This window comes from Cyanistes caeruleus, chromosome 5, assembly GCF_971803275.1.
Source record: "Cyanistes caeruleus chromosome 5, bCyaCae1.hap1.1, whole genome shotgun sequence".
In the NCBI taxonomy this organism is placed as follows: Eukaryota; Metazoa; Chordata; class Aves; order Passeriformes; family Paridae; genus Cyanistes; species Cyanistes caeruleus.
Window position 1 is genome coordinate 75,078,103 of NC_141705.1, and position 16,414 is coordinate 75,094,516.

Here is a 16,414-nt window from a genome sequence, read left to right on the forward strand (position 1 = left end):
ACCTTGCTTAGATACCAGCTCTTTGGGTAAGAGATCAGCTACCTAATGTGATAAAATCCTGATTCATACATAAAATATCTTGGTGGTGGTGGCAGTACTTTCCATAATAATGATACCATTCCATCAGTGAGGATGAAAGTGCTTGAGTGTACGTAGAAAATATTTCAGAGCTAACTAGGGGGCTACTTTAGAACACAATTATTATTCCAGAATCCCTCCCTGTATAAACACTGTTATTTCATGCAGGAAATTGTGTCCTTATGTAGTTTATTTTAACCTGCTTTCAAAGTAGATTAAGCACTGCCAAAGTAATTTCTTAAGAGCAAAATAAGCATTTCGACATAAAAAGTTCAGGTGCTATGGCAATTTTTGACTAGCTTTGTATATTGAAAAAATCCTAACTTTTTTAATAGAAAGAAACATTATTCTATCGATAATGTCAGTATGAAACTTCAGGAAAGCTCTAAAGCATTATAAAATTATTGCCCATCTAGAGTGAACCAAGATTATATTAAAAAAAACCGAAAGCTATTTCTTATTAATTATAGACCAAAATACTTCTGAGGTAGATTTAATGGAGCTGTTTCCACTGCTACCATCTCAGGGCCTGGTTCAAAGTATTAGAAATAGAGTAGAATCAGACTGATCAGGTATTCATTCTGAAGATAGACTTCGTTGTATATCCTATAGAATCTGGTCCAACAGAGTTTGAGTCTTGGATTAGGGGTTTTGGTAACTATAGTAATATTGTTTATAAAAATAAGGGCTAATATTATCACTACTGAAAGAAAAGTTGGCTAGAAATGGTTAGGATTGAAAACATAAGAATTCTTTAAAAGATACATTTTATTTTCCTCACCAGTGTTATTTCACTTATTTTAATTTCTCCAGGCAAGTTCAGAATTTCTTTCATGTTTTATGAAGATTCAAATCAGTATAAAAGTTTCTTAACTGTCTGCAGAAATGCAGTGTTCAAACCACGTGGATGAATAACAAGTACTAAGTGCTGGTTACACAGTATGAAGAATATGTAAGGAGAATCCTGGAGTCACTCTATGAGAAAACTACTTTCAAAAATCCTACAATTTACTGATCCCATCACAACTTCATAATTTGTACTCATAGTAATTACATAAAACTTACATAAATAAATATATTCTTCAAGATACATAATTTAGGTATGTAGAAATCTACTTACATTATATTTTGTTCAGAATAATACACAGAATATGTATGTTTATGTGCAAATTTGTGTATGAGAAGTCCAATGGCTTAGACCAGCAATGTGAAAATTTGATGATGGAACAAAAAGAAACTCTGTCAGGTATGAGATATGTATCCTTTTCTACATAACAATTTGTAATATAGCTCCTGTTTTCACTTAACCAAGCCACGGTCTAAACCTCCAACCCCACAGAATCAAATGCCCAAATGCCCACTATATTAAGTCTTCAGTTTCAGTCATGCTGCACAAGTTCAACAGGTTCCTGCAATTTATGTCAAATTGGTATCATTGTATCAAATGTGTGTGATCTAATCCCTTCGTGACCCCTATGCCCTGCAGTTGTTTTGCTGCCCTGCTGCTCTCTTGCTATTGAGCCCAGCAAACAAAAGTTTCGCTTTCTCAGGTCTCATGCAGCCTCCTTAACTTCCTGCTCCTATCACAGCTTGTCTACATTAATTGGTACTTTTGATATGAGTTTGCACAGTTATTTTCAGTATTGCATGCCATGTGTTTCTATGGAATGACTAGACTGTCTAGAGGAACATAGTGACATGATCTGTGTAGGGGTTCTGTAGCACTTTTTTTTAGTGTATTTTCAATTCAACTCCTTTTTACAACCTGGTATTTTATTTCTTTCTTGCTGGCTTTGTGCATTGTGGGAAACTTCCACGGTCTTTTTTTTCTCAGGATGAATTCAAATTCCTCATGCTAATATGCATCACCCTCTTCATTTATCTTTCCTAAGGTTCTGCACCGAACGCACGCACTGGAAGGCAGTGCAGGAATCCCAGAGCTCCTGTGGCACCGTGCAAGATCCACCTAGAGCTACCAGTTCCCCTCTGGAGCCCCTGACATGGGGCACAGCTCCAGGGAGCCAGCTCCTCAGCTCTCCAGGGTGCTGCCACGGCTCTGCAGCTTTCCATCCCAGAGCCGGCTGCCTCGCGAGCAGGCGAGGTTTGCCCATGCTTCACTGCACATCAGGGGTATGTGCTGCTTTTTCATGTGCTGCTTTGGACCCAGGGGACACAAACCCCTTCATGACATCTGCAAACACTGCCCCCTTTTTTCTGATCGCTCTTTCTAGATAACTAATTTTTTTTTAAAACTCCGTGGATTTCCACACAAACGCCTGGGGTTTGGGAACAGGACTCTGCTGATGCTGAAATGTTCCATTTATCCTTATGATATTTTCCTCTTAGGCACAGAGTCTGGTAATGCTTTGCCTATGACAAGGCTTGATTACTTTAGGAGCTGCTTCTACTACACAGAAGCAGTGCTAAAGGGGTTTTTTTGACAGTTCAAATACACTCTATTGATCAATTCTCACTCACTCTATCAAAATTCTAATAGATTGACAATCTTTCTGCATTCCTTTCCTGGTCAGATGCCAGCTACCTTGTTCCTAAAACCCCTAAATTACAAATGCATGTTCTATGCTGAGGCTTCTCACTGGTCTCTAATTTACAATGTTTTCTAGTACATTTTAAAGTGATAAACACAACTTCTGACATTCCTTCATTACCAGTGCCTGTTAGAAGCAGAAAATTAAAGAAACACATAATCCACTGACTCCTTTCTATTTTAGCCAATTTTTTCAACAACAGCCTCTTCCATTTTTCACACATTTATTTAAAATGGTTACCTGGGATGGGTGCCTTCCTAGATACACCTGCCTTTCTCTGTTCCTCCTTGGGTAAACACAAATGCAAAGAAACAGTTTAGAATCTCTGCCACATCCTTGTCCTCACTAACTGCAGCTCAAGAGACTCACCAATTCTCTCCTAGCTTACTACACCTGATATCTTGAAGTTGTCTACATTGTTTGCATGCCTTTGGCTATTTGCTTTAAGGTGTCCCTTTTATGTTCAGTAATTACTACCCTAATTGTGATTACTAATAGTAATAGTGATTACTATCACTAGCTAGAATTTCTGCTCTTTTCCGATTGTTTGGTTTAGAATATTTCATTTTTTTTTTTTTTCTTTAAGACACCTATGAAATTCAAATAGATTTTGCATGTAGAATACATTTTTTATTCTTTGCTCCTCATTTTCACGTGGCCATTTTCATACCTGCTTCAAATTTTTATACAGTGTTTTTGCTTTATATGAGGGTTCTGTTTCATACATCTTAATTATTAATTTAAAAAATGTCATTCTGCTGAAAACCTGATTTTGACATGGTCTTCTGTGTTAAGAAGTTGAATTTAATTTTACTTTTAATTGCAATTACCCAGTGAATCAATTAAGGTTCCTTCCTAAATCAACTTCCTCTTGTATATGTTTCTTGACTTATTTGTTTAATACATTATTAATAATAAATATTCTTTTCCACAACTAGTGCTCACTTTCCTTTTGTTCCTATTCTTTGCTACACAATTATAACTAAAATACCACAAAAAAAACCAACCCAAAATAAAAACCAAACAAACAAAACAAAACCCCCTACAAATAAATGAAAATGAACCAGAGGAGCTGGTTTTACTCTAGTTTTGTAGAAATTTTAGCTTTGAGGTTCAAGGAAAAACAGCAAAAATAATCTGGATTCTCAAGTGTGGATTATGTAATAACACTTTTTTATACTGGTTTCTTCTGATATTTTACTTCCAATTGTTTATGCTCTTATACCAGAAAAATGCAAAATGTAGATCAATGTCTCCATGTAAAGACATTGTTCAAGAAAACTACTTATGTTAGTGTAACAAAATTTAAAATTCCTAAACTATCAGTAAAATAAGTGTGTCATTGCTATTTGAAATTAAACTCCCAGGCCTAGAACAAATCAAAACAGAACTACCATTGTGGTGTTATAAAAATCATCATTGCAACAACATCCATACTGCACCACAACCTGGTTGTGGTTAGACCATCTAAAGATGCTACCAAACTTGTTAAATTAAAGTTAAATTTTTAACTGAGGTGACAGTGGTGAAAATAATACTGCTAGATTGTGCCTTACTGCTGATCAATGTACATAGAAATAAAAAATGGAAGATCACTTCAGGAAGGACTGAAAGTTGTTAGGCCATACTGAAATTTCACACTGATCTTTAGAATATGAGTGGATGATTGGCACATGACATTTTAGCCCACATAAAACAAGCTGATTGTCTTAGGACAGGTTTTTAGGAAAGGCTTTCACATATCAGAACTGGTAGTCAAATTTAAAGTTGTCAGTGAAGTGAATCTAAAGAGTAAAGTGGTAAAAAGACCTCTCCTAAATGAATGAAAATACCAGGACAGCCAATGAAGAAGGGAGAACTGAGCTGTCGGTGCTGAGAATGATCTGTAACAAAGATCTTCACTTATCAGGACTGCCAGCACACCACCCCTCAGAACAACTAAATGCTTTAGGAAAATAAATAAATGAACACCATTCAGAGAGATTCTTTTCTCTTTTACCCTCAATCTGCTGTCCTAAAAGACCTCTCTTGCTTTAAAAAGGGGTCAATATTGCAGTGTTAATGTCTGGTTTATTTGAATGAGATAAATATCATAAATTATTGAAGTCAAGGAAATTACAGTATCTAATAAAATACAGAACACAGCAAATAGAATGAAAAGACATATTAGATCAAAGTGCTATTCAAGGCTTCTATAGCTGGCTCAGACTCCAAAAGGAATTATGAAGATCTCTTTGAGATCTATCACACTCTTTCTTGCCACATAACCATAGTCAAAAGGTGACTAAAGAAAGAGGCAAGATTTTGGAATGAGACAAAAGGCACAGAGGAGCACTGACAACAGCCAATACTATGGAGGCTGAAAGATGATCAGATCGAAGGCTCTTCTTCCTTCCAAACTATGTAAACTGCTATTTCAAAATAACGTGCATACTCTTCATTCACAAGGTAGTTCTCAATTATAAAAAGAAGCTCCTAGGACTGTTCTCTCAATTTAACTCTACTCCTAGAAAACATTAGCCTGGCAACGTCAAACTTTAAACCATCTACCCAAGAAAATTTTGAAAATAATCCAGCATCAGAAAACAAAACTGAGCAACTCCCCCAGTGATATTTGCTGACACTTTTGTTGCTGACAATGATGTCACACTGAAAACAATCAAAATTTTGTCTCCCACTGAAGAATGCCTTCTTCATTGGTGCCTGAATCCAAGAGAAGCCATTTCCCACCCCCCTCTGTTCCTAAAATGGTGCCTGTATTAGTCCTAGCATGAAAAGCAGAAAGAGCCAAATTTTATTCCTGCAAAGGGAACGCTTTCATACAGCTTTTTGAATAGTACTTACTCAAATATGGTGGTTTGTAAGGCGCTCGTGTATTAGACAGCAGTCCATCGAACTCCTTCCTTTCCAGACTGTTGTGAAGGGCCTTCTCTTTGCCGAAGGTGGAGAAGGACCTTTCTGCCCCGGGCTGGGCTTCTGGTGTTTCAAACACTTCAGTGTCTGGAACGGAGTCCATGCCAGGTACGTGCAGATTGCTGCGGTAATCTGCAGCTTGGCGTCCATCCGATGGAACAAAGGAAGGCATCCAGCACCGATCTGAGTGGCCCAGTGCTTTACATTCCTCTGTGCAGTTGGAGAAGAGATCCATGCCTGCAAGCATGAAAGGAAAAGAAACTACAGATATAAGCTTCGGCATCATGAGCAGCTGCTGACAGATAAAAAAGATTATGCCAAGGAAAGAGAAGTAGAAAGAGAAATGATGTAAGAACTTCTTCCATGAGCTTCATCTCCTCAACAACAACACGTAGAAAACTCTAGTTGTCCAGTCTGCAGAAGTCAGACGCCCTGTAACAAGCATAACTAAATGCCAGAATGCCTCACACACACACAAATACCACAAGAAGAAGAGTATCTGTGGTTCTGTCTCACAAAATCACTTGCAGACCTCACTATTTAGAACCCACTCATATAAGGTTCGATTCTGCTTGTAGGTCGATGTCTGTGGTTCACTGGTTGAAAGTACCTGCTTAAGAACATGAAGAAATTGTTTCTACGTAAATGTGTCTCTGACCAAAGAAATTAAAAGTCTGGATTTAGAAATCACAGATTTCATTTACGAAATGAAACATTAGTGAGTCCCATAAAGGAACTATCTGTGCATACATTGGTACAGAGATGGAGCCTATTGACATTAAAAGCAGCTATTTCAAAGTAGGAACTGAGCTTTCAAGCGTTCAGGAGAGCTTATTCCATCAGTTGTTACATCACTCTTTCAAAGACAGTTTTCATTGCTGCTGCAGCAGTCCTTACTATCATCAAGTCATACACGAAATGAGACAGAACCCTACAATAAAATACTGCAATTAGCAGTACAGAGGCACCCACAGTCCAGTGTGATGTGGCTGTGGATACAATCAAAAAACTTGTTAATGCTTCCCCTATATAAGCAAACAATCATCCATGCCAACACAAAACTGTTTGCTTACAAATCCTTTAATGTTATTAAGATCTCAAGTGACAAGCTATGCTGCTTTTGACTACTTTCAGATCAGCCTTCCAAAGGAATATTTCCTGGCTATGAGTCACTAAGTTGTTGGATTATACTTGTTTTAAGAGGAATGGTGTGTGAAATCATAGGGACAGAAATAAATAAATTTATAATATATATATAATATATTTATTATTATATATAATAAACAGTAAAATAAATACCAACATCTCCAAGTTGGTTTGTCCTGCTTTTGGGTGGGATAGAGTTCATTTTCTTCCTAGTAGCTGGTACAGTGCTGTGTTTTGGATTTAATATGAGAACAATGGTGGTAACACATTAATATTTTGGTAGTTATTCAGTAGTGGTTACAGTAAATCAGGGACATTTCAGTGTCCCATGCTCTGCCAGTGAGGAAATGCACAAGAAGCCAGGAGGGAACATGGCCAGGACAGCTGATGTGAGCTAGCCAAAGGTTATTCCATACCAGAGAGCATCATGCCTACTACATAAACTGGGAGGTAGCAGGGAAAGGCCAATCACTGCTCAGGGCTGGGCTGAGCATCAATCAGTGGCTGGTGAGAAAATGCAGTATGCATCACTTCTCTGTCTTCAATTTCATTCCTCCCCCTTTCTCCATTTTGTTATTATTATTATTATATTTATTTCAATTATTAAAATATTCTTATCTCAGAACACACGTTTTACTTTTTTTCTGATTTTCCTTCCCATCACACTGGGCCTAGAAGAATGAGCAAGCAACTGTGTGGTGCTTAGCTGCTGTTTGGGTTTAATCAATACAATCTTCAACATCACAGAAAAGAGGAACGGTAAAAAGACATCCTTTTCTTGTATTTATAAAGAGAACTGAGCGTATTAGGTGTGTGTCAAAATTGAACTAAATCTGTTATAATCATTGCTTTTACAAGCATTTCATTAGAATTACAAAAAAATGACACTAGTAACAGAAATAGGAAAAAATTTGAACAGCCATAATTAGGACAAGAGGATGCAGTCCTCTTAAGCTGGGCCAGGGAAGGTGTGGGTTGGACATTCGGAGGAATTTTCCCACAGAAAGGGAGGAAAGGCATTGGAACAGGCTGCTCAGGGAGATGGTGGAGTCACTGTCACTTGGAGGTGTTTAAGGATGGATGTGGCACTCAGTGCCGCGGTCTGGTTGACAAGGGGGTGGTAGGGCACAGGTTGGACTCAACGATTTCAAAAAAATGATTTTCCAACCTCGTTGATTCTGGATTCTGTAATAATATTCATGTAATGTAGCTCATTTACCAGCCAACATTGTAAAGAACTGGATTAGCTTGATCTTCAGTGTGAGCATCAGTATTAAAAATTCTACCACGGTTTTGAACTATAATTTGAATAATACTAATAATATTTATGTAGTATCTCACACTACAAAAAAACAATCTCTTCAGAAAGGAATAATGATTGCGAGCTATCAACAAGTTCTTGAGTAAGAAAGGCAATCATTTAGACAGAGAAAAAAATCATGAGGAAATGAGAAATAAAAGCTTTTATCTCAGATTAATCTCACTTTATAATGACTTTTTAATTTTAAATTAAGCAATATACAATGCCAGGTCCAGTTTCGATTAGAAGCTTGCCTTGATAATTGGCATGCAGAAGCCTGAAAATAAATTTCTGATCAGTGAACTGTTGAAGAATGCAAATGTGACTGCAGATATGCTTAAGGAATGAGAGGAAGATCATAAGGCAAGGAGAAAAATAGTGCAAACATAAACTCTGTAGGGGTAGTATCTATCAAAGACTGAAAAGAAATATTTAGATGCAGGCTTCCCAGAAAGAACTTAGTATCTAGCAATGTCTATAAAATCGTGTGTGTGTGCGTATTTTATGTATTGAAATGTCTGAAGAAAAATAGTTTTTGCCTTTCCAAAGATTTAAGGGACAATAAGCACGAAATGGTTATTTCAATTTGCAGACTTCTTGGCAAAGACACACGTAAAAAAACAAATAGCCCTACATTTAATGAGACAATGATTACAGTTCCATTTTTCTGATAATATATCAGTGACTGCATTCATTCAACCTCTCCTGAGAGACAGCAGGAGAATGAAAAACTTTAGGGGACATATTAAATTATATTATTTAGTCTATGGGGAGGGAAAGATTAGAAATATATTGTTTTAAGAATATGCATTCTAATATATACCCTTTTCTTCCCTTCATGGATTTTTATTTCACCTGGAAAATTACCCACCATTTTACTATTTTGTTCTCACATCAGCTGCTAAACTGCAAAATGTCTCTATCCAAATATTTTTTTTTTGTTCCCTTTTGAATACTGCTTGTCTACTGCAGTGCACTGAATAGTATTATGTAACAGCTTATTATAAAAGAGATGTTATAGCCACTATAAATCAGGATTTTGAATAAACAAAGTAATGAATGTAGGGGCTATAAAATGTGAGCCTGTACTGCAAACTTTTTCCATCTTTGAGAGGAGAACTTGCAAAAAGAAAAAAAAAAAATATATACATCGGAATTTAAATATACATTGCTGGAACATATAGCTAAATGTTTAGCTTGTTTAGAACAAAATGTTCAGAGAGGCAAGAGTTAGGAATTGTTCCGGCTTGAATCAGTCACAACAGTCCCTAAGAGTTTAACAGGTGCAGAACCAAGCCCTTGGGTTTAGTATTTTGACAAAAAAGAAATTCAAATTAGCAGCTTATTTTCAAAATCCCTGGGCAGCCATGCAATTTATACTGCCTGTGGTATGAATGCTGGCTTCGTCCACCTTTTTCCTGTGGGTCATAGTATAGAATTTTCTGGTTCTAATTGAAAAACATCTAACACAGGGTTGGGGAAGGGTACAGGCTATTTGCTGTTTTCCAAGAAGGAAGGACATAAAATTGAGACACTCAGAACAGAACTCCTTCATATCTCAAGAATAGTGTTCTTGATTTATAACAAAATATTCAGCAGTTTAACACTTCCATCTCATCTCCCTCATAAATCTGGTTATATACACACATATATATAAAATCCTTCTGAACTAAACTATCCATCATTATTACAAGTCCACATTAAAGAAAAATGCTTTCTATCTTTCCCTTAGTTATGCTGTCAGACCCTGCATACAGATAAACTCAGATTTTAAAGGTGGCTATGAATTACAAATTTCAAATGCCCTCTGTGGATGCAGACAGACAGGAGAGTGCACTGAAGTTCTGACAGCGATAAGCATTGCACTGTTCCAAATGCAGCATACATGTAACAACTCATGGAAAAGGCCACAATCTCCCTCCCATTTGTTCAAGTCCTGATACCAGGGGGCCAGTGGGCAATATGAGCTCCTTGACTTTGCAGATTTTGAAGGAAAACAAACCCCTACCCCTCCCTCAAAAGCTGCCAAAAACTAGGAAAGGTGTTAATTAAGTTTGATATCTGAATTACCTGAACTCAGGTGCTTTGAATCAGATACGTGGCAGCACTGCATTTTGGAATCATGTTCCCATTTTGCTTCCTTTTCATATTTCAAAAGGAAAAAAATCAAAATTTCTCTGTGAGTTTTAATTGGTTTGAAAGACTGTTTTGTCAAGGCAAAAAATTAGGCCTAGACTCATTTTTAAATAATGTGTCATATCTCAAATTAAGGGAGAAGGACCATACACCAAGAACAACAAGTGAACATTTTAATATATATTACTGAGTAAAAGATGTAACAAAAAATAAAAATACAAATTAAATGCTGTCAGAGTAACTTCTGCAATATCATTATTGGGAGGGGATTTTTCCCAACAGGCGCAATTTTTTTTTTTTCAGAACCTTGCCTTTTACTTGGAAATAAATGACATTTCTGTTTGTCCTGTGCTAGTTAGATGTGAAGTAGGTGTGATATAGGGAACCAGACCTCCTTTTCAGAGCTCCCTTCCCACAACAACTATCCATTTGGTTAGATTATCAATGAGCAAGTTACTCATTTCCCATGATTCATGTTTTGGATTGGTAAATAAGGATAATGATGTTAACCTACTTTGCAGTTATCTACCGAAGAACTGGACTTTATGAAAGTTATTATCATTCTTTCTTGCTAAGTAGTTGGTGTGCTGCCTTGGACAAAACTGACTTCATCTGCATCAGAACACGATAAAGACTCAAATATCTTCAATATTCACCTCTTCCAAATCTCAGCTTCAAAGGCCTATCTGGACCACTGAGATGTGAGCATTATTAAGCATGCAGGCCAAGGAAGATGAGGGAAAAAAAAGAAACAAAACCGCAAAAAATACAGGAATAGCACTTAGCTTCAGTCAAAGCACATTTCTAAGCCATTTTCATGTTCATTCTCACTTTATCTGAGATAGACTTTTTGCCCAAGTGATCTTCAAAACAGGATTTAGCTGTCAGTCAGCACAGGCTCAGAGGAAATACTGGTTTTCTCTGTCCCTTTATCACTAAAATTCTTCTTCTGACTTCTCTTTTTCTTCTCCTTATGGACACTGAAATATTGCAGCTCTCCTGCCATAATGAACCCTCTTGGTGTTCACCTAATCTGTACTGAAAAGGTGTGAGCCAGTGTTTCACCCTGTGCCTTTGCATTAGACCCTTATCAGTTCCCTTCATAAAATCTTCCAGGAGAAGCCTAATTTCAGGTTTCAGCCAGTCACCAGTGTAAACTGTCCGAAAACAGATCAAAAAAGCTGATGCATTTTATGGGATATACACAGCAGTGCATCTACTTGGCTTCTCATCTTGGGCATTCCTCCCTGAAGTGCCTCTGAGACATCGTGCCAATTCCATGAAAAAAAGGGTAATACTGAGAAGGACTCTGCTTGGGAAAGCCAAGTAGCTAGTGAGCAACCATATGAAATAAGTTGATGGCACGAGTCCAAATCTTACAGGACAGGTGTCTAATCATACAATTTAAATGTAAACACATGCAGAGTATTAATTGGCACCCAAGCTGGCTGTTTCACAAGGGAGGCCAAGAATTTAATCAACCATGGGAAATAAACTAACCTCATGTTTGTGAATTACTCCTACAGAACACAGCTGAAATACAGTGTGGTAGCATGAGCTAGAAGTGCTGTGTGAGTTGTGTTTGTTCTATAACAAGTAGCAGCTTTTCTCTCAACAACTTTTAAAGAAGAGCACAGAGCACTAGAAAAAACCCTTCTCTCTTTGCCAAAAACCTCCTGCACTTCTTCCCCTTTGTACAGTCATTTTCCCAAAAAGCTCACATTACTAACCTAGTCAATGAAATAACTATTCAATCCACAAAAAATTAGGATCTTGAGCATCTCACTCCTTGCCATTGCCTGCCAAAAGCAGATGACAGTACTTTAGTCCTTCGTCAGTGTTAAGGTAGGTAAGAACGCAGGTAATTATGAGACATTCATGTGGTACTTTAATGGGAAAAATATGAATCCCTTACATGCATTTCAGCACATTTAAAACATGATTAAATCACTTTTAAGAAAATATATTTTGAAAAAAGGTGAACTATGATCTAATTTCAAAACCCAAGAGAACATTTTATGAGATGCAGAACAGCAGAGTTCAGAATTTTCACTAAATAATTGTTCAAGACAAAGCTGTGGCAGTGTGATAGATTTTCATCTTACAAGTTTTCCTTCCCAGTTAATAACTGACCATGACAGCCAGTTTGGATAGCAATGGACTACTACAGAATAACCACTTGTGTGCCACAGGATTGCTCACTAGGGACAGAAGTCTCATGCTGGACAGTAAAAAGATGTTTTGCCAGCAGAACATGCTGGCGAGCATAAAACTGGTGGTGAATGAGTTTTCTGCCAGTGTCAATTACCTACTAAACATTTTTAGATGCTTTTGAAAACAAATATGATGCTGCATAGTATCAGGTAACATGTTGGAAAAAAATCCAGCCCAAACTGCTGCCATGTTATCAATCAGGCTGTTTTCCTTCAGTAATTTAGAAATAATTGATTTTAGAGCATTAGAATGATCAAAACAATTGAGAAGACTTTCCCTCTGTATTTCCTCTAGCCATTCGAGATCAAACAAGATTTATGCTCCTTTTTTTTCCCCCCATAAAATTAATCACCAAAAGCTAATAGCAGGAGTGAAGTTTTTATGTCAAAATATCTTATCATCACTGAGGTAAAAGGGCACATTCTTTGCATCAAGACAGCATGATTCAGCACAAAACCTAAAGGAAAGTAGATAATATGTGTGTAGAAGATTAAAGAAGCTTCTACAAAGATTTGTATTGAAATATTAATTTGGGACTAGCATTAAAAAAATGGTGCATACAAATTATTCTCAAATCTCAGCACCAATATATGAAATTGGTGTATTCTGCATTTTCAGTTCAAACTATTAATTGTGAGTAGAGCAAGACTAATTGTCAGCTTTCATTACTTACTATGTATCACCACTGAAGATACAGAAGTTCACAAATCATATCATATTCTTAAATAGTTTCAAATCATTTAGGAATCTGATGTGATTTGTGAAATTGTGAGTACTCTGAGTTTTCATTTCAATCTATTAATTGTGAGTAGGCCAAGCCTAATTGTCAGCTTTCATTACTTACTATGTGATCACCACTGAAGACATAGAAGTTCACAAATCACGTCAGATTCTTAAATGATTTGAAATTATTTAAAAGTACAGAATAGTTTTTCTCCACTATTTGATAAAATAGAAATAAAGAAGAATTTATCCCACTAAGGATCAATGCCAAATATGACAAGTATTCATAGTCTACTTTTAAAATGGAGGGAAAAAAAATAAAGAACAGAGGAACAACAATAACAGCACAGAATGCATCTAAAAGAAAATAGCTTTCAGTTGATGTGCAACTATATGATTATATTCCCACCATCAGTCAAATCCAGCCCCTTCTGCAGATGTTTATTCTTTTCTCTCCTGTTTGGTTATTATGGTTCATTATGTTGAGGGACTAAGCTGATTGAAATGTTCATGGAGATGACTGCTGCAGTAAAATGCGTAAAAGAGGGAAAAAAAAGGAGGAATGCAGGGAGGGCAGGAGGAGAGAGAGCTTTTTATAACTCAGTAGCCCTGATTGCTGCATCAGAAACAGTGCAAAAGAAAGGGTGGGGGGAGGCTAAATACATGGCTTTTTTGAACAATAATAAATCATACGCCATATATAGGACAAAAATGAAAGAGGCTCTGTGTTCAGATGTAAACTTCTGGCAAGACCTGGTTTGTTGTCAGGTTCCCAGACACAAAATAGACACTCTGTTCACTTAGCATGAAGCCCTGCAAGAAGCAGGGAGCTCCAGAGACTCTTGGCTCTTCTCAAGTCTCATTAGGTCTGCATATTAATGACTTGCAGCAATAGAAAGAGGCCCTGTGGCAGCCTCCTCTTCCCCTTGGTGCCTGGGTTTCCCATCGTTAAGGGCACAGTGACTAGAGCAGCAAGAAAATAGGAGACATTAACAGAGCAGGCGGGTGAGGCAGCACCGCTGCGACAGCACTGGGTCCCCTGCCCTGCTGTCTTCTAAGGTAGGGGTCGGGGGGAAAGGAAATAAAAAAGGAGAACTGACACGGTTGTAGCGAATCTTTATACGTGACAGAGCACAAAGGAAACAAGAGGAAAGACAGCACTGTATTCCACAAAGATGTACCAGACCTGTGGAGGCTGTGGTAGGGAAGAAAGCACAGCATTTGTAGCTGAAATGCAGTGCGAGGGTGAGCGTGAATTCTAATGCACAGGCTCTGAACAAATGTTCCTTTCAGAAGCAAAGTGACAGTATGAGAACTAAGACAGCAAGCCCTACATATGGGCAGGACACTGCAATGTGTGTATTTCCTAAATGATTCATAGTCTTTTAAAGCCTTTCTTTCCTCTGTCAAAAAAAAGTATGTAATAATAACTTATTAACATGAAGACCACTTGTACTGTATGGGGCCTCAATTTGAATTAACAGACAATCCTCCAAAAATTCTAAGGTATTACACATTCGGAACACCCAGTGTGTCTCCACTGATCTTCGGCAAAAAAACCCTCACAGTCTGGCTGTCATTCAACCATTGGGTTCATTCTCTCCCTTGGGAACTCCTCCTTCACTTCTCATTGCTGTGCCAGCTGAAGTGCCTACTAAACAGAATTGCTTAAGGCTTTGAAATTCTCTAAATCTGCCATAGGAGAAAATGTACTATAAAACGTAGCAACAACTTTGTTTTAATGTGCAGGAAGTTTTGCTGCAGTGAATGATGCGGCATCATTCAGCAATTCCCACCCCCAACCAAATGAATAAAATAAACTCTGCCCCGTGACCAAAGAGGTTTGAAATTGCCTCCTTGTTCAGGCAACTGTAGCAGCAAGCTGACATAAGCCCAGCCTCCCATACAGTAAATATGCTCACCTTATTTATGCCTCTCTTGTATTATCTTCCTATAAGTAACTGTTCTTTCTAGTCTCCTTACTTAAAGATCCAGTATTTCCATTCTCTTATCAGACTTACCAGAGGATTGACCTCGATTAGTGGCATCATGATCACTGTCTCCTTGCTCACTGTCTCCATGACCACTGTCCTTAGAGCTTACTATGTCTGCTTCCTGGAATGCAGAACTAGACACAGAAACATCTTTACATTAGAATAAACATGAAAGAGGAACTCATAAAACATTCTTCCGCCATCACATGGCCAAACACGGTGCTGCATTTCCCCCCACTCCTGCCTGCTGCACGGAGTGTGCCCTGCCCACCAAAACCAAAATGAGGAATTTCCAGACCTCGGGAGCCTGGCTGGAAGGGACAGCAAGGGTTATTACTCCTCCTGGGTTTCATGTAGCGGTAAAAGTAATTTGGTAGCATTTACTTAAGCTGGTTAGCTGAACTTTAACTCAGTGAGAAAATGTTTTCTGGGAGACCCTACAGAAGCATATTCTTAAGTATTTGAAGCACGTTTCAGACTAATACAAACCGAGATTCTGTTCTCTTTTCAGTCAGTTTTGAAACTAGTTTAGAAAAGCCATAATTCAAAGCCAAATTCAAGCCAAATTTATTTAGTGCATCTACATACTATTCGACTTCCCACTGCTTTACTACTCTGTTACATCTGCAGTAAACACATTTCTGCACCCATTCAGACTTGCTAAAGCATGCATGAGGAAACCAAGGCTACAGAGCTCCTACCTGTTTACTCGTCGGGGTCTGTCAACTAGATAACTGAGCTCAGCACGCTGATGTTTTGTCTAGGAGAAAAGAAAATATTGGGAGATATTTTAACTTCTGATATTTCTGTAACCAGCAGCAGGAAATATACAAGGGAGCCATATTCACCATATTCACTATAAATGGTAATGCTTAGCTGCAAGTAGGCCTGCAAAATCTGTTTCCAGAATTTAAGGGAGAAAAAACAGCTCTTAGTCACACAGATGGGAAGGCACGAGGGATTTTTTCTGGAGTTTTTTGAGACAAGACTCTGACGTTTTCTCTCAGCGCACACTGTTGAGCATCACAAGGACTCCCACAAAAAAAATTAGCATAACTATTTCTAGAATTGTGGACTACTTTGCTGGTACTGGTATTGTACCATGAGGGGAAAAAAAAAATACACCGAGATACCCTCAAGATATCAAAAAGGCAGCAGAAGCCAAGAGTTTTAGAGACATTTTGAGGCAAGGTCAGTATTATAAATCAGTATTAGAAATTTCACTGCAAAACTTAATGCCTTAGAACACACCATTCAAACTACTTTTGTCAGACTGTACAACAGTAGTGAGGTTTTTACTAGAGCACAGGCAGAGAGGTGCTGACAATATACATGAGCTAACCCAGCACAAAATGATTAAT

At 37.7% G+C, this 16,414-nt stretch overlaps 1 protein-coding gene across 6 annotated transcripts in view; it reads right to left on the reverse strand.

The window, feature by feature from the left end:
* PCDH10 (protocadherin 10) overlaps positions 1–16,414 on the reverse strand; it is a 37,807-nt gene that overhangs the window by 16,900 nt on the left and 4,493 nt on the right. For 4 of the 6 annotated variants that reach the window (XM_086890416.1, XM_086890415.1, XM_086890412.1 and 1 more), the window contains exons 2-4: positions 15,755–15,813; positions 15,081–15,187; positions 5,472–5,801 (exon numbers count right to left, since the gene is read on the reverse strand). In XM_086890416.1, coding sequence (XP_086746542.1) covers positions 5,472–5,801; positions 15,081–15,187; positions 15,755–15,813 — 496 coding nt within the window. The remainder of the gene's footprint in view (positions 1–5,471; positions 5,802–15,080; positions 15,188–15,754; positions 15,814–16,414) is intronic. The other 2 variants (XM_086890417.1, XM_086890413.1) reach the window with 1 other exon arrangement.